General features: G+C 43.4%; 4 protein-coding genes across 6 annotated transcripts in view; all 4 read right to left on the reverse strand.

Annotated features, from left to right (window-relative positions):
• LOC139468101 (polycystin-1-like) overlaps window positions 1-17,731 on the reverse strand; it is a 98,433-nt gene that overhangs the window by 59,910 nt on the left and 20,792 nt on the right. For all 3 annotated transcript variants that reach the window (XM_071249835.1, XM_071249833.1, XM_071249832.1), the window contains exons 2-11: window positions 12,373-12,732; window positions 9,885-9,953; window positions 8,671-8,748; window positions 7,818-7,886; window positions 6,868-6,936; window positions 6,114-6,185; window positions 5,789-5,860; window positions 5,377-5,448; window positions 4,427-4,590; window positions 207-299 (exon numbers count right to left, since the gene is read on the reverse strand). In XM_071249835.1, coding sequence (XP_071105936.1) covers window positions 207-299; window positions 4,427-4,590; window positions 5,377-5,448; window positions 5,789-5,860; window positions 6,114-6,185; window positions 6,868-6,936; window positions 7,818-7,886; window positions 8,671-8,748; window positions 9,885-9,953; window positions 12,373-12,614 — 1,000 coding nt within the window. In that variant the 5' untranslated portion in view covers window positions 12,615-12,732. The remainder of the gene's footprint in view (window positions 1-206; window positions 300-4,426; window positions 4,591-5,376; window positions 5,449-5,788; window positions 5,861-6,113; window positions 6,186-6,867; window positions 6,937-7,817; window positions 7,887-8,670; window positions 8,749-9,884; window positions 9,954-12,372; window positions 12,733-17,731) is intronic.
• LOC139467613 (uncharacterized) lies at window positions 12,861-14,126 on the reverse strand. The gene has a single exon (XM_071249143.1). It carries the CDS (start codon window positions 14,124-14,126, stop codon window positions 12,861-12,863), a length of 1,266 nt encoding a protein of 421 aa, XP_071105244.1.
• Window positions 14,248-15,681, reverse strand: LOC139467614 (uncharacterized). The gene has a single exon (XM_071249144.1). The coding sequence runs from the start codon at window positions 15,679-15,681 to the stop codon at window positions 14,248-14,250; it is 1,434 nt and encodes a 477-aa protein (XP_071105245.1).
• LOC139467615 (uncharacterized) lies at window positions 15,983-16,798 on the reverse strand. The gene has a single exon (XM_071249145.1). The coding sequence runs from the start codon at window positions 16,796-16,798 to the stop codon at window positions 15,983-15,985; it is 816 nt and encodes a 271-aa protein (XP_071105246.1).

The raw sequence follows: 17,731 nt of genomic DNA on the forward strand, positions 1-17,731 counted from the left end.
CTAACTCTATGGTGAGGATGAAATGGCATTTCTATTCAACACACTCTCTATAAAACAATTACTTATCAATTAACATTCTTGAATCAAAAATGTATTTATTTCATAAATTTTATAAAATTATATGTAAATGTAAAATGAAACTGTAAATAAATACTACTTTCCATACAACTAACTGTCTCACTACACCTATGTATTGCTAGACTCACCACTGATGTCAGTTTTGTCTGTTGCCGTGATTTTAGGGTCATACACAGGATCGTCTGGAACTTCTCGTTTGACAAGCTTATGGCAGCCTGATGCTACAGAGTTAGCATTGAGATTAGTTGTATGCCCGCCTGTACCACCTATCCCACACAGCAAGCACATAAGACAAGTTCAAGGACTAACAAGGACCAATGCAATGGATGGAAGTTTTTACAATGAAACATTTGGCCTCTTCTGTTAGGAGTTCCAGCACATGATGAAGCTAGAGGCTTGTGTCTGTCCTTACTGTTATGCAAAGGATGCTTCATTCTAATTCATCCCTCTACTAACTCATTTCTGGGTGAAGTAGGGAAGGTGCATATGGTGATGTCAGATCTCTTCATCTTCCATAGCTGATGCTAATTACTGCTTATCTTTTACAAGTTTTAGATAAACAATCTTAATGTTTTAATTGATGTCCACCAATAACACCTATACTTTTCTGTAGGAAATAAAGTGGCAAAAGCTTCTGCATTAGCCCTTGACATCAGAATGCTTGATTTGAACAGAGGTCTCTGATTTGAAGAATATTAAAGATAAAAACCCTTTACCCATAAAACAAGATTGCAGCTAAAATAATATATAATTATTCTTATAACCACCTCAATTATCTGTTGAGCAATGTCGACACTGACATCTGAACCGAAATAGCTATTAGGAAAACACTGTGGAACAGCTTCTACCGCACCTGGACCCGTTATAGTGTTATATTGATACATCTTTTAGAATCATGCACACCATCTTTAAAGTGCTGAATAAACATGTTTCATACCCCTAATCTTAGTGACTGACGTGATCCTTTTCCCCAGTCCTACACTGTTGTAGGTGGCTGACTCAACAGTGTGTTAGATCCAGAACTCCTCACCACCGGTTACTTAGATCAGACACCATTTTAAGACCTCTCCTCAGACCAACAGATTGACAGGTCTATCGCCAGGGTAATGCTGCTACTGAACCCCATGTTTTAGCATTGGCCATAATACACTGTTATCATTATTTCAGGCAGTGAGCATACAGAGCATAGTCCTTGTTATGTCCCCTTGCTTAGTCTCAGCAGAAGAATGATACTGTCTCCCTGACAACTGGCTAAATGATCATCGTCATGGACACAGCTGGGAAGGCTGTTGATTCACAGAATTTGGGGGGAGACACTGATTGGCTCACACAGAGATATCTATGGCAGGGGACTGGTAGGAGGGAGGTCAAACATCTAAAGTATGCTGATAAGGAATCCTATAATACATACAGGGTCCATGCACTAACTTAGAATTAAGGCTGAACTGTACATACATACATCTAAAGCTGCGGCTCATACCAAGTTGTACAATATCCAAAACAAAAATACAGGGTTGGTCATTGTGGAATTCGGTCACCAAACAAGGTGAAGGTCAGATAACGAGAATATTAAAATCTGTCTGTATAATCTGTGAAATTAGAATATGATGGTTACTCAATTATAAATTTGTACGCTGTGAGATAAAAGGAAATCGCGAAGTCAAGTCACCTAATGAAATCTAAAGGATATTTTGGAATGAAACCAAGTATGACCTGTCTGTTGAGCAGTATCCTAATTTAACGATTTCATACACTGTTCAGGTACTGCTCAACTTATAGAACTGGGACACTGTCTATCCATGAAGTCTCTTCATTGAACTTGGGAGTTGGGGGTCTCGTGTAGCAATAAGAAAGCCAAACAAAGGTCAAGGACATATTTAAAACAACAGGTCAAGGGTTGGACTAAAAAACCCAAATGGTGCATATATGGGTCAACACAGGGTCAAGGTCAGTGAAGACATGAAGCATTTTTCTACTAATTTAGCAGACAATAAACTTGTGTTATGTGTGTGAGACTCTATTTTTTCAAATTTCAACTGTTTAACACATTTCATTCAGCTGAACAATAGTTTTTTTTCTTTGTCTCTGAACACATGGCACAAGTAACACGGTAGATGAACATAAACGCGTCTACATTTGTTTTCATATTCTGTGTATTGAGACCATCATGGAATTTTTCAGTGACTTAATTTTCAAATCATGGTGACCCTAAAAAGGCAAGTTGCTTTAATGGTGTTAGCAAAAATTGATGTTAGCAGGATACCAACTTTTTACTTTTTTTAGGCATGAAAAGGTTTTATTGTTTTTTTCTTAAAATGTTGTCATTTTAGTCTGTCTTACTGATGAACGAGTGGTTGACTACCTAGAAATATTTTGATAAGAAAGGATAAGTTCAAAAATATTTGAGTGGCTCAATGCATAGATATTCAACAAATGTACACAGGTGGAGGCGTTGAATGGATAAACATGCACATATGCAAAACAACAGTTCCTTTTAACATTTAATGCAGATAAAGAGAAAAAAGTATACTACAAAATTGATCTGAGTATATTTTAGTAGCCCAATTGCCCACAAATTGATAATATAGATATATGTCATACTGATATATAATACAACACACCTTAACAAACATTCCCTGTACTGAACAGTAAAATATACCATGAAGGACAAATGATATTGAACTCATTCCGTCAAATCACATCAGGTTATTCAGCTTCTTCCAGTTAACCTTGTTAAGGTGAGGACACCTAAAGTTTCTCTGACATGACTTTTAGCAAAACTGACTGGGTAGAAAGGGAGGCTTGTCTTATTTTATTTATTTTAGCAAGCCTAAAAAGATCATAAATTCAGATTTCCTGTTGGTGTCACTGTCCTTTATGTTATACTGAGGATAATAGTTATATAAAAGCTATCTCAAGATGGAAGAGCAACTGATTCTCTGAAAAGTATGGCAGACTTTAAAGAAAGTATGTACAACCTCTTTAGGTTTTGAATTTTGAGGCTTTCAGAGAATAGGTTACCTTGTATGATCACACTTTGTCGCACAACCACCCCACATTGTTATATTGTAACTATGGTAACTATTTCTGGATCCCCGAACAAGCAAGCCTATATGATCATGGTCACAGATTCCTGTTGACAACTGAGGCAATTGTGTGTGTGTGGAGTACAGGGTAACAACTGCAGTATTAAAGAGTGTAACTGTTGCTTAGCAACACTGTTTGGCTGAGCATGATGACTAGTCTGTAATACAGACCCTGAAACAAATATATCCAATACAGCCCATGCAAGTCTATAATGTTTGGCAAGTCTAGATGACTGCAGTATCTTAAAATGAAGCAAGTCTCTGGGTTTATACTTCATAGCTATAATTAACAACTGTTTTTATCTGTCAAATATGTTCATTTCAGAGTGTACAATGATGTCCAGAAAATGGTGTATTGCATTTAAGTGTTAAAGCCATCTCGAAGTTTCAATCATTGTTTCAGAACATTTTCATTGTCTTCCCACAAAATATGTTTCTATGTTGAATCTAGATAATACCTCGTCTGAGCTGATACAACATGTACAAAGTTTCATGAAAGCTTAAAAATTGTTTTGGCTCAGATAGATTACTCTAAAAATACTGTGGTTGTTTAGAATGAAGTATTCCTAAACTAGAGAGGATTTAACTTTTTCTGTTTCATTAATTTTCTATGAAGGCCTAGCACTGAAAAGATAAGTACCAGGAAAATAGTATTGGTCGGATAGAGCTAAAGACATCAGTTTCAGTACCCCACAGTTAATGAACAAGCAGATGAATTTGGCACTTCAGTGAAAATAGCATGTTCAGCTGAGGTTTTTATTCCATTTGTAGAAATGCTTACTAAGGCCATCAAACATTAATTATCAAACTTTCATTACATTTCTAAAAATGTGATGCAGGAGGAATATTATTTCATATATGTAATTCAGAATAAGCCTGAATGTGTGGTAGGACTTGTGTGGTATGACATCAAATAAAGTAAGACCGGAACACACATGACTATTGGAACTTGGGGCACTGAAATTATGAAAGGCAGTGTGTTTTGGAAAAAGGTAGGAGGGGATGACAATCTAATAGTAATAATTCATTTTATTATGGTCTAATCTTTCCTACCCAGGACTATATTATTTACCATAACAGATCATACCCACAGTGAAAATATAACTCTGTTATCAACAGGAATCTGTGAACATGCAAAGATCCATCCTCTACTCCCAAATAACCATCAAACTACCACATTTCTAATATGTTTCAGTAAAAGTAAAAAACAAAATCACAAGTCCCCGTTTGAAAGCAAACACCAGTATACATGCCCGACTTACAGGAAAACTTGACCCTGGACACATCCACAAGGGCTGTATCCGGGTGCTGGGAGCACCGGACCTGGTCCTGGTCCTGGAAGATGTCTTGCCATTTCTTCTCATTCATCCTGTCATGTAGCCATTGCAGAGAGCAGTCACAGTTCCAGGGGTTGTCAGTCAACCAGCTGTAGCCAGGCAAAGAAACTCTCAAATATGTGAATTGGTCAAGAATTAATCTGTCAGGTAGAAAACTAACACTTCTCACAAGTCAACAAAGACAGCCGTGCCATGGCGTTGAAGATTACCTAAATATGTAGTCAATGTCAACAAAGATGGACACCTAAAAGTAGTTGTTGTCATCAGTGCTAGTCAGATATTTCCTCCATAAATACTGGGGACAAAAGAATGAACAAATAAAAAACAAGTAACTAACTATCAACAACGTTGTTAAATCGGCAAGAATAAATGTACTTTTGTGGAACATTGTACAATACCCAGGAGTTCAATTAACCTTACAAAAAGATTCATCTCTGGGTCGCATAAACCTTTTAAGGAAAATAATTTTACATGTGCCATGCAATTTTCCAATTGTTTCCCACAAAAAAACACAGTAAAAGTCTAATGATTTGAAAGAAATATGACCTTATCATGACTTTAAGTTCTTGAGAAGAATATTTTTGAATAATTCTTGTTCTTAAAACAAAAATGGCTACCTGACGGTCATATTGAAATATTCAAATTTTGATGTCTTTAACAAACCTGAAGCTCACCCCTCTACATGGTAACAAACTTCCACACAAAATATGAGCTGAATCAATCTTGCCTTTTCGGAAGAGTAAAAGACATGCCAGACACCAAAAACCAAAAGACATTAGATGCCAAGAATGAATGACTTGTGACGATATAAGCTCACAAGGCCTTTCCAGTCAGGTTAGGTGACATAAAAAATTTATAACAAAATGAATACTCACATTTTTCTCAAGTGTTTGATTTGATCAAATACACTCTCTAATAAAGTAGTGAAGTTGTTGTTGTTTAAATGCCTGAAAGATTAACATTGATAAATCAAAGAGGAAATATATATAAAATTTTATGAAAATATATATATTCAGTTATCCCTCGTTCAGAGATCAGCAGTTTAAAGTATGTATATATATATAGCCATTAAGATAAAACAGAACAGAAGACTCTAGTAACTACCAGACATTCTGACTGTTTCTTCACCTCCAGCAAACCTCCTCTGAGGCAGTAAAGGAAAGCATATTTTCCCCAGTACATGAGCCCCAACCTGTAAAACAGGTAATTGAACAGTTCTGGCCCTATGTACTGATGTGAAGTATTACAGGGAACATATTGGCAGCAGCTATAAAAGGAGATGCTTACAGTTCCTTAAGGTCCTTGTTATGAGAAAAGGTTCCGTCTTCAATGTGTGGTAAGTCATTCCCAGAAATGTCCCTGAAGCAAACAAGTAACCTCATTAAAATTTTTTAGTTGTTACAAACAGAACTGACACATCATATGCTTTCTCCATAGTTACTCTGTAGAGTAGACGTTATACTGACATGTTCAACATACAGTAGATTTAGAGGTATCCAATACACAACTACATGTTTCTAAATTTTAACTACAGCTAAAGTTTATCTCCCAGTGAAATACCTATGTTCTGGCTGGTAACTGAAATTAAGTCATTTTTAAATGGTATACTTACAATGTTTCCAGTTTTTTGAATATTTTGAAGGCTTTGATTGGGAAATCAGCGAAGTGTAAATCTGCTAACTGGCTGTCAAAATAAAAAAGAAACCACTTCACCTCCAGTATCATAAAGTGATCACATCCAGGGATATACAAGAGTATAAATTAAAATCACAGAAAGATGTGTTTACTTATAAACTCACAAACTGAAAAATTTATATAAATCTTCGCAAAAGTTTCCTGTCAGACAAGATTGGAAACACACCTATGGTGCACTGATGCCAGACTATGGTGCACTGATGCCAGACTATGGTGCACTGATGCCAGACTATGGTGCACTGATGCCAGACTGTGGTGCACTGATGCCAGACTATGGTGCACTGATGCCAGACTATGGTGCACTGATGCCAGATTGTGGTGCACTGATGCCAGACTATGGTGCACTGATGCCAGACTATAGTGCACTCATGGCAGACTATGGTGCACTGATGCCAGACTATGGTGCACTGATGCCAGACTATGGTGCACTGATGCCAGACTATGTTGCACTGATGCCAGACTGTGGTGCACTGATGCCAGACTATGGTGCACTGATGCCAGACTATGGTGCACTCATGGCAGACTATGGTGCACTGATGCCAGACTGTGGTGCACTGATGCCAGACTATGGTGCACTGATGCCAGACTATGGTGCACTCATGGCAGACTATGGTGCACTGAAGGCAAGCTTGATGTGAACCTGGTGTTAAATACTATCAATGTAAACTTACAAGTCCTCTACAGAAATGTCGTGGTCTTCATCAAACATGAACCTGTCCACTGGATTGCTTGACAGGTTCCTGGAAAACACATTGGCCAGTAAGATGAAAATGAACAACAAAGATGTACCACTAACAGATGTAATCATTTAACACCCAATAATCTTAAAAGCCTTTGTTTGAGGAGGAGGGGTATTAGAAAGCATGTACATGCCAAGTATATAAATCATTTTTCTATCTACTTCAAAAGTAGCTTTTCTACCAAAGTGGGTGTTACGTATGTGTTTAATGCTGACCAGTGTTGCAGTGATATAGCAGTGAGTCAGCTACACGGTATACATGGGATGGGAACCAACACCAGATCTTGGAAGGGTCACAACAGTGAATTACACCTTTCAGCACTGGCCAACCCATGTCCCATTACATCCTAAACAATCCTTTTAGTTTTTCAAAAATACTTTTCATGATATCCAGAATCTATTTTAAGTGAGCTTAAAGCTGATACACAGCATCAATATCATGTGTTGGTTTGTTGTTTAACGCCACACTCAGCAATATTCCAGCTATATGATGGTGGTCTGTAAATAATCAAGTCTGGACCAGACAATACAGTCATTGATATCTTCAGCACCAATCTACATAACTGGGATACGATGACATGAATCAACCAAGTCAGTGAGCCTGATCACCTGATCCTGTTTGTCGCCTCTTATGACAAGCACAGGTTGCTGAAGACCTATTCTGATACTTCATGGGTCATCAATATCTTTCCAGTGAAGGACTGAGCTTGAAAAGGTAATAACATTACACAAAATGCAACAGCTTTTACACTAATATTATCCAGCAACTTCCTTTCCTTCAAGGGGGAACATTTTCTTCCAAGATATTCCCGTACCTAGTTATCCAAATTACAAAGAAAAGCAACACAAACAGTATACAATTCAACGATGAGATGTACTTACAAAATTTTTATTTTGGTACCATGAAGATAGGAAGTATCAATTTTCTGTAGCTTGTTGTTTTGTAGATACCTGAGAGATTGAATAGATTATATGGGCTATGAAACACATGTATACTCATTTGGGCAATTATTGTTAGTTTACACGAGCCTTTTTCTAAGAATTCAGAAATTTGACACAAATACATGTACACATACCATGTCATGATTGCATATAATGTTTTTAAGGAAATATGTAGAATTACTTATCCTTAAATTAAACAATTTTTTACGGGATTAATATGTAAAATAGTGTCATTGCACTGTAGCTCACCTGGATATGTAGTCAACATTATAAAATGGTAACAAAGACAGCCATTGAAGAAAATTCCAATACTTTCTTCATAAAAAGTGAGAAAAAAGTAACGCTAATATAATGATTTAAATAAAATAGCTCACAGTCTGGCAATTTCAGATTACCATGTCTACAGAGCCTAATATGCATTTTGAATGATCCAGTGGTTTCTGGGAAGATGATGTGTACTGTTCAAGGAAACACAGTTTTGAGAGAATTGAAGAGCATGGTCAAAGTGCAAATTAATGTTCAAATAAAGGCCATATTTCAAAATATTCTGAAAAAAATGGAACATGTCTTTGTTCAGCTCCACTACTATCTACAAAAACTATTTGAACAAAATTGATTTAGATGTTTAGGACACATGATGGACGACTGACCACAGACAGACAAACAGGCGATGACATGAGCTCACTTGACTTTCAGACAGGCGAGCTTCTTAGAAAGAAAAGAAGCAATTTTATTCATTTCTTCATATAAAATCAATATGTTCCATTTAAGTTGTATTGCTAGGGCCACTCACAGTTCTTCCAGATTCTTAAGAGCATGTATACTCCTGCCTATTTCTGAGCTACTTTCTAACTTGTTGTAGGAGAAATCACTGCAATGAAACAAAATGAATCATTAAATAATGCACTTTATCTTGAGAGTCAACTGCTACTTTTCTCAAGCTTCTCAACTTGTGTGACTGTTATGGTAAGTACTACAACTAGATGTATTTAACCTCCATGTCAGACTGATGAGATCTGATTGGTCCATGTGATCTTGATAAAATACTGTGTAGACCGCCTTGAAGGGTAATACATTTATCAGTGGGGGAATAAATCTCTTATACACCGCCATGTGCAATACAAGGCTGCACGTGCATTTCTGAGAGACAGAATAAATCCCTTATCCCCTGCTTCAAAACAAAAAGCCGCTCGCTTTTTCCAAGTCAATGGAAATCACGTGACATAGCACAAGTTAACCTCAGTTCAATTGAACAGCTGTTTTATCAGTTTAAAGTTTGTGTTACTTCTCTTACAATGTCACATTAAATCATGTCGGTAAGACAAATTTGTTGTAATGTACTCTGCCTTGGAGGGGACATAAATTTCTCAGTGTGAGAATAAATCCCTCGGGATGCATAAAACCACATGTACATACTGTTACAACTTATAGTATAGCCAGTCTATCTAAGGCTTTACTTGAAGAAAAGAAAAAGTTCCTCTGGCACATTTTGCTGTACAAGGAGGAGAAAGGCCATTTTTTTTATTTAAAACAAAAGTTTGTTTGTTTGCTTGTTTGTTTGTTGCTTAATGCTATACTCAGCAATATTCCAGCTATAAATTGGTCTGTAAATTAATCGAGTCTGGAAACGGCAATCCAGTGATTGACATCATGAGCATCGATCTACACAATTGAGATACGGTGACATGCATCAACCAAGTCAGGGAGCCTGACACCGATCCCGTTAGTCGTCTTATGACAAGTATGGTTGCCTGTTCTGGCAAGCCTGAGATGCAGAAGGCCTATTTTAACTCAGATCTTCACGGGTTGAAAACAGAAGTAATGAGGGAGGAATATTATATAAATAATTACTCTTGAGGTCAATATGTGAAAACAAGAACCAGCTTCTACTGCTGTTTAAGACATGAGACAATTTTGGTGCACAATTAAATATGGAAACAATTAGGTGAAGGTGTTAATATGTACTTCTAATGAATCATATTTCAATGTTGATGAAATTCAACTTACATGATCTTAAGGTTAGAAAACCTTTCATTTGTCAGATCTAGCTCTGACAAGCTGTTGGCTGTGAAGTATCTGAAACACAAATTGAGATTTGACAGCATGCTGAACATACCTGTGTACAGTGCCCACTTCAATATAATGCACCCATCCAATTCTTGGGTACAAGTTTCGGGAAAAATTGATATTACTTATATTGCACACTACCCATATTGCAAACTCTACATTGTATTGCTTCAAGTGAATGGACTGGAAATGACAAACTTGATCAATGAAAGTGTAAATTTTGCTGTCAAACACCATTAGGCATAATTAGTTCCTGTAGTTGTGTAGCCTGTCGCACACAGTCCAGCATGGGGCACCCACAAGCATGGGTTGGACAAATCAAGCACCACAGAGGGAGTACCTGGGCATGAAACTCACACAACTCGTTAATGATGTGGCAAAGTAAAACAACTTGGTATCATAAGGTACATGACCATGTAAATAATACACTTACAGGTGTGTGACACTGTTGATTACTCACAGGTGAGTGACATTGTTCCTTACTTACAGGTGTGTGACATTGTTTATTACTAACAGGTGAGTTACATTGCTGATTACTTACAGGTGTGTGAAATTGTTCATTACAGGTGTGTGACATTGTTCCTTACAGGTGAGTGACATTGTTCCTTACTTACAGGTGTGTGACATTGTTTATTACTTACAGGTGAGTGACATTGCTGATTACTTACAGGTGTGTGAAATTGTTCATTACTCACAGGTGAGTGACATTGTTCCTTACAGGTGTGTGACATTGTTGATTACTTACAGGTGTGTGACATTGTTCATTACTCACAGGTGTGTGACATTGTTCCTTACAGGTGTGTGACAGTGTTGATTACTTACAGGTGTGTGACATTGTTCATTACTTACAGGTGTGTGACATTGCTGATTACTTACAGGTGTGTGACATTGTTCATTACTTACAGGTGTGTGACATTGCTGATTACATACAGGTGTGTGACATTGTTCATTACTTACAGGTGTGTGACATTGTTGATTATTTACAGGTGTGTGACATTGTTGATTGCTTACCGGTGTGTGGCATTGTTGATTACTTACAGGTGAGTGACATTGTTGATTACTTACAGGTGAGTGACATTGTTGATTACTTACAGGTGAGTGACATTGTTCCTTACTTACAGGTGTGTGACATTGTTGATTACTCACAGGTGAGTGACATTGTTGATTGCTTTTTGGAGTGTGACATTGTTGATTACTTACAGGTGTGTGACATTGTTGATTGCTTACAGGTACATGACATTGTTGATTATTTACAGGTACATGACATTGTTGATTATTTACAGGTACATGACATTGTTGATTACTTACAGGTATGTGACATTGTTGATTGCTTACAAGTGTGTGACATTGTTGATTGCTTACAGGTGTGTGACATTGTTGATTGCTTACAGGTGTGTGACATTGTTGATTGCTTACAGGTGTGTGACAGTGTTGATTGCTTACAGGTGTGTGTCATTGTTGATTGCTTACAGGTACATGACATTGTTGATTACTTACAGGTGTGTGACATTGTTGATTGCTTACAGGTGTGTGACATTGTTGATTACTTACAGGTGTGTGACATTGTTGATTGCTTACAGGTGTTACATTGTTGATTACTTACAGGTACATGACATTGTTGATTATTTACAGGTATGTGACATTGTTGATTGCTTACAGGTGTGTGACATTGTTGATTGCTTTTGGGTGTGTGACATTGCTGATTGCTCACATGTACAAGACATTGTTGATTATTAACAGGTGCATGACATTGTTGATTACTTACAGGTGTGAGACATTGTTGATTGCTTAAAGGTGTATAACATTGCTGATACACCAGAGAGACTGTCTGTTAGACATGTAAAAAATAATACCCGGCAATAGCGATCAGCTGCTTCGCTTAGGGTTATTATTATTTTAAATATGTTTAGTAAAGGCTGCATATAATTAAGAAAATAATGGAATATATTATTCCTGATAAATAAAATAGTTTCAGATACAATTGTTGCCGATCCTTGCATTAAAAATCCTATAAAGTTATATCATTGGGTGTGTCTTGACTGAATCACCGGTCGATTCCAAGAAAAAGTGTGTACAGCTGATTGCTGTTTCCGGCTTAGTTTACGAGACAATACACAAGGTAATCGTAATCCCTAGATATAAAACAATGCCTAGCAGAACAATAAATACTATTTAAACGGTAAATAAACATGTCTGGTGATTTTTTATCTCAAATTTCGAATTTGTACTGACGAAGTTTCTCAGCACCCGTTCGTTTGCCGGACTTCGCTGAAAGGGTACGGTCAAATTTCTTTTTTTTCCAAAATATTGAACCCGCTAGAGGGGGGTGCGCATTATACATGGGTGCGCACAATACTCAAGAAAATACGGTGGCTACATGTATGTAACAGTGTAAAGATAGGGGAAGGTGCCCATTTCAAATACTTACAGGTATTGTACACCGCTGGGGAAGTATCTGGCTTGTGGGAATGTTTCTAGCTTCTTGTTCTCACAATGCACTGCTGTCGTTGAACAGGTACATCCATATTCAGTCTTGAGAGCGGGACACTCCCCCATGACTCCCCCGACCCCGCACAGAAGGCCACCCCCTCCCCCCAGCACCAACAGAAGCCACAGCAGTCTGCTAAAGCCATGGCCGCCGTAGATGAGCGAGGCGGAGCGTGTCACCATACTCGACTGGTGGCCTGTGCCCAGCCCTGGTCCAGGTGAGACGGGTACACAGGCGGAGACAGGCGTTCCCTCATACTCGCTCTCCGGGGGCTGGTGTGTCAAACTCCCACTCTAGCACCTGGGGAGGAAACATTGGTTCCGCACTGTCAAATAATTATTAGGTACATTTCTATAGTACTAATTTATAACAGCACATGCTCATTCCATACCCTGGTCATCAGATCAGTGTGCATCTAATTTGCATTCTCAGCTCCATGGGGAGTATACAACCCAAACTCTCTGTCTAGTAATTATGATATGGGTGGAGCATAGGTAGAACATGGGAGGTGGTGGACACAGGGGTAGGGGGTGACAGAGTGGAGCATGGGAGGCGGAGGACACAGGGGTAGGGGTGAATGGGTGTAGCATGGGAGGTGGTGGACACAGGGGTAGGGGGTGACAGGGTGGAGCATGGGAGGTGGTGGACACAAGGGTAGGGGGTGACAGAGTGTAGCATGGGAGGTGGTGGACACAGGGGTAGGGGTGACAGAGTGGAGCATGGGAGGCGGAGGACACAGGGGTAGGGGGTGACAGGGTGGAGCATGGGAGGTGGAGGACACAGGGGTAGGGGGTGAATGGGTGGAGCATGGGAGGTGGAGGACACAGGGGTAGGGGGTGACAGGGTGGAGCATGGGAGGTGGTGGACACAGGGGTAGGGGGTGACAGGGTGTAGCATGGGAGGCGGTGGACACAGGGGTAGGGGGTGACAGGATGGAGCATGGGAGGCGGTGGACACAGGGGTAGAGGGTGACAGGATGGAGCATGGGAGGCGGTGGACACAGGGGTAGAGGGTGACAGGATGGAGCATGGGAGGCAGAGGACACTAGGGTAGGGAGTGACAGCAGAGTGGAGCATGGGAGGCGGTGGACACAGGGGTAGGGGTGACAGGGTGGAGCATGGGAGGTGGAGGACACAGGGGTAGGGGGTGTCAGCAGAGTGGAGCATGGGAGGTGGTGGACACAGGGGTAGGGGTGACAGGGTGGAGCATGGGAGGCGGTGGACACAGGGGTAGGGGGTGACAGGATGGAGCATGGGAGGTGGAGGACACAGGGGTAGGGGTGACAGAGTGGAGCATGGGAGGCGGTGGACACAGGGGTAGGGGTGACAGGGTGGAGCATGGGAGGTGGTGGACACAGGGGTAGGGGGTGTCAGCAGAGTGGAGCATGGGAGGTGGAGGACACAGGGGTAGGGGTGACAGAGTGGAGCATGGGAGGCGGTGGACACAGGGGTAGAGGGTGACAGGATGGAGCATGGGAGGCGGTGGACACAGGGGTAGAGGGTGACAGGATGGAGCATGGGAGGTGGAGGACACAGGGGTAGGGGTGACAGGGTGGAGCATGGGAGGCAGAGGACACTAGGGTAGGGAGTGACAGCAGAGTGGAGCATGGGAGGCGGTGGACACAGGGGTAGAGGGTGACAGGGTGGAGCATGGGAGGTGGAGGACACAGGGGTAGGGGTGACAGGGTGGAGCATGGGAGGCAGAGGACACTAGGGTAGCGGGTGTCAGCAGAGTGGAGCATGGGAGGTGGTGGACACAGGGGTAGGGAGTGACAGGGTGGAGCATGGGAGGCGGTGGACACAGGGGTAGGGGGTGTCAGCAGAGTGGAGCATGGGAGGTGGTGGACACAGGGGTAGGGGGTGTCAGCAGAGTGGAGCATGGGAGGTGGTGGACACAGGGGTAGGGGGTGACAGGGTGGAGCATGGGAGGTGGTGGACACAGGGGTAGGGGGTGACAGTAGAGTGGAGCATGGGAGGCGGTGGACACAGGGGTAGGGGTGACAGGGTGGAGCATGGGAGGTGGCGGACACAGGGGTAGGGGTGACAGGGTGGAGCATGGGAGGTGGCGGACACAGGGGTAGGGGTGACAGGGTGGAGCATGGGAGGTGGTGGACACAGGGGTAGGGGGTGACAGAGTGGAGCATGGGAGGTGGTGGACACAGGGGTAGGGGTGACAGGGTGGAGCATGGGAGGTGGCGGACACAGGGGTAGGGGGTGACAGGGTGGAGCATGGGAGGTGGTGGACACAGGGGTAGGGGTGACAGAGTGGAGCATGGGAGGTGGCGGACACAGGGGTAGGGGGTGACAGGGTGGAGCATGGGAGGTGGCGGACACAGGGGTAGGGGGTGACAGGGTGGAGCATGGGAGGTGGAGGACACAGGGGTAGGGGTGACAGGGTGGAGCATGGGAGGTGGAGGACACAGGGGTAGGGGTGACAGGGTGGAGCATGGGAGGTGGAGGACACAGGGGTAGGGGTGACAGGGTGGAGCATGGGAGGTGGAGGACACAGGGGTAGGGGTGACAGGGTGGAGCATGGGAGGTGGTGGACACAGGGGTAGGGGTGACAGGGTGGAGCATGGGAGGTGGTGGACACAGGGGTAGAGGGTGACAGGGTGGAGCATGGGAGGTGGTGGACACAGGGGTAGGGGTGACAGGGTGGAGCATGGGAGGTGGTGGACACAGGGGTAGAGGGTGACAGGGTGGAGCATGGGAGGTGGTGGACACAGGGGTAGGGGGTGTCAGCAGAGTGGAGCATGGGAGGCGGTGGACACAGGGGTAGGGATTGACAGCAGAGTGGAGCATGGGAGGTGGTGGACACAGGGGTAGGGATTGACAGGGTGGAGCATGGGAGGTGGAGGACACAGGGGTAGGGGTGACAGGGTGGAGCATGGGAGGTGGTGGACACAGGGGTAGGGGGTGTCAGCAGAGTGGAGCATGGGAGGCGGTGGACACAGGGGTAGGGGTGACAGGGTGGAGCATGGGAGGTGGTGGACACAGGGGTAGGGGGTGTCAGCAGAGTGGAGCATGGGAGGTGGTGGACACAGGGGTAGGGGGTGACAGGGTGGAGCATGGGAGGTGGTGGACACAGGGGTAGGGGTGACAGGGTGGAGCATGGGAGGTGGTGGACACAGGGGTAGGGGGTGTCAGCAGAGTGGAGCATGGGAGGCGGTGGACACAGGGGTAGGGATTGACAGCAGAGTGGAGCATGGGAGGTGGTGGACACAGGGGTAGGGGTGACAGGGTGGAGCATGGGAGGTGGAGGACACAGGGGTAGGGGGTGTCAGCAGAGTGGAGCATGGGAGGTGGAGGACACAGGGGTAGGGATTGACAGCAGAGTGGAGCATGGGAGGTGGTGGACACAGGGGTAGGGGGTGACAGGGTGGAGCATGGGAGGTGGAGGACACAGGGGTAGGGGGTGTCAGCAGAGTGGAGCATGGGAGGTGGAGGACACAGGGGTAGGGGTGACAGGGTGGAGCATGGGAGGTGGTGGACACAGGGGTAGGGGTGACAGGGTGGAGCATGGGAGGTGGTGGACACAGGGGTAGGGGGTGTCAGTAGAGTGGAGCATGGGAGGTGGTGGACACAGGGGTAGGGGGTGACAGGATGGAGCATGGGAGGTGGTGGACACAGGGGTAGGGGGTGTCAGCAGAGTGGAGCATGGGAGGTGGTGGACACAGGGGTAGGGGGTGACAGGGTGTAGCATGGGAGGTGGTGGACACAGGGGTAGGGGTGACAGGGTGGAGCATGGGAGGTGGAGGACACAGGGGTAGGGAGTGACAGGGTGTAGCATGGGAGGTGGAGGACACAGGGGTAGGGGGTGACAGGGTGTAGCATGGGAGGTGGTGGACACAGGGGTAGGGGTGACAGGATGGAGCATGGGAGGTGGAGGACACAGGGGTAGGGGGTGTCAGCAGAGTGGAGCATGGGAGGTGGTGGACACAGGGGTAGGGGTGACAGGGTGGAGCATGGGAGGTGGTGGACACAGGGGTAGGGGGTGTCAGTAGAGTGGAGCATGGGAGGTGGTGGACACAGGGGTAGGGGGTGTCAGCAGAGTGGAGCATGGGAGGTGGTGGACACAGGGGTAGGGGGTGACAGGGTGTAGCATGGGAGGTGGTGGACACAGGGGTAGGGGTGACAGGGTGGAGCATGGGAGGTGGAGGACACAGGGGTAGGGAGTGACAGGGTGTAGCATGGGAGGTGGAGGACACAGGGGTAGGGGGTGACAGAGTGTAGCATGGGAGGTGGTGGACACAGGGGTAGGGGTGACAGGGTGGAGCATGGGAGGTGGAGGACACAGGGGTAGGGAGTGACAGGGTGTAGCATGGGAGGTGGAGGACACAGGGGTAGGGGGTGACAGAGTGTAGCATGGGAGGTGGTGGACACAGGGGTAGGGGGTGTCAGCAGAGTGGAGCATGGGAGGTGGTGGACACAGGGGTAGGGGTGACAGGGTGGAGCATGGGAGGTGGTGGACAATACAGGTGAATATGTGGTGAGTAAATGTTGTTTTATATAATATTGAATACTGAATTCAGCAATTAACACAGCAGGGTACCCCAAAAATTTGCTTCACCCATTGTATCCATGTGAGACACAGACACACACACACACAGACACAGACACTTTTAACATCAGAAATATACTCCAATGACAAGCATCATAACTAAGTACCTCTGTATAATTGAAACTGAAAATAACCATCACTTTCATAAGTATTACCAGGCAGCTCTGTCTCATTGCCTGTTCACCCCTCCCCCCCCCCCCCCCCCCGATACAACACCGATATTGCTTTGATTCTAACAATATATAAATTTGCCAAAACAATATTGTTCAGTTAAGAGATGACAATTTTGAGATTACAAAATAACTTTGAACATACATAAAAAAATCTCTATCATTTTTACACATAATTGCACTTAATGACACCATTTACTACTTGAACAAAAAGCTTTATAAATGGTACTGTGTAATTATTCTGCATCAGATACCGACAATAATGACATAATATGTCTGTTTGTGTATACAGCGTTGGTATTTAATGGCAAATCAATAAACGCAAAGCATTATAGATAACACCCTCAAGTACTGGACAACATATGCATTGAGCTGGTTCACATTTCCCTGCATATCAGTGATCTCCCTTAGTTCGTTCAATAATTCCTAAGGCCCTAAAACAAAACACTCAATTTCAAAACATAACAGTTAATTTTTTTTTTTTAATAAAACACCTATTTAAAATCTATTCAAATGAGATCAATTGATCATATATGATATGTTTGTGTACTTATGAAATATATTTCATG

This window comes from Haliotis cracherodii, unplaced genomic scaffold (genome assembly GCF_022045235.1).
Source record: "Haliotis cracherodii isolate W230 unplaced genomic scaffold, xgHalCrac1.p SCAF_2, whole genome shotgun sequence".
In the NCBI taxonomy this organism is placed as follows: Eukaryota; Metazoa; Mollusca; class Gastropoda; order Lepetellida; family Haliotidae; genus Haliotis; species Haliotis cracherodii.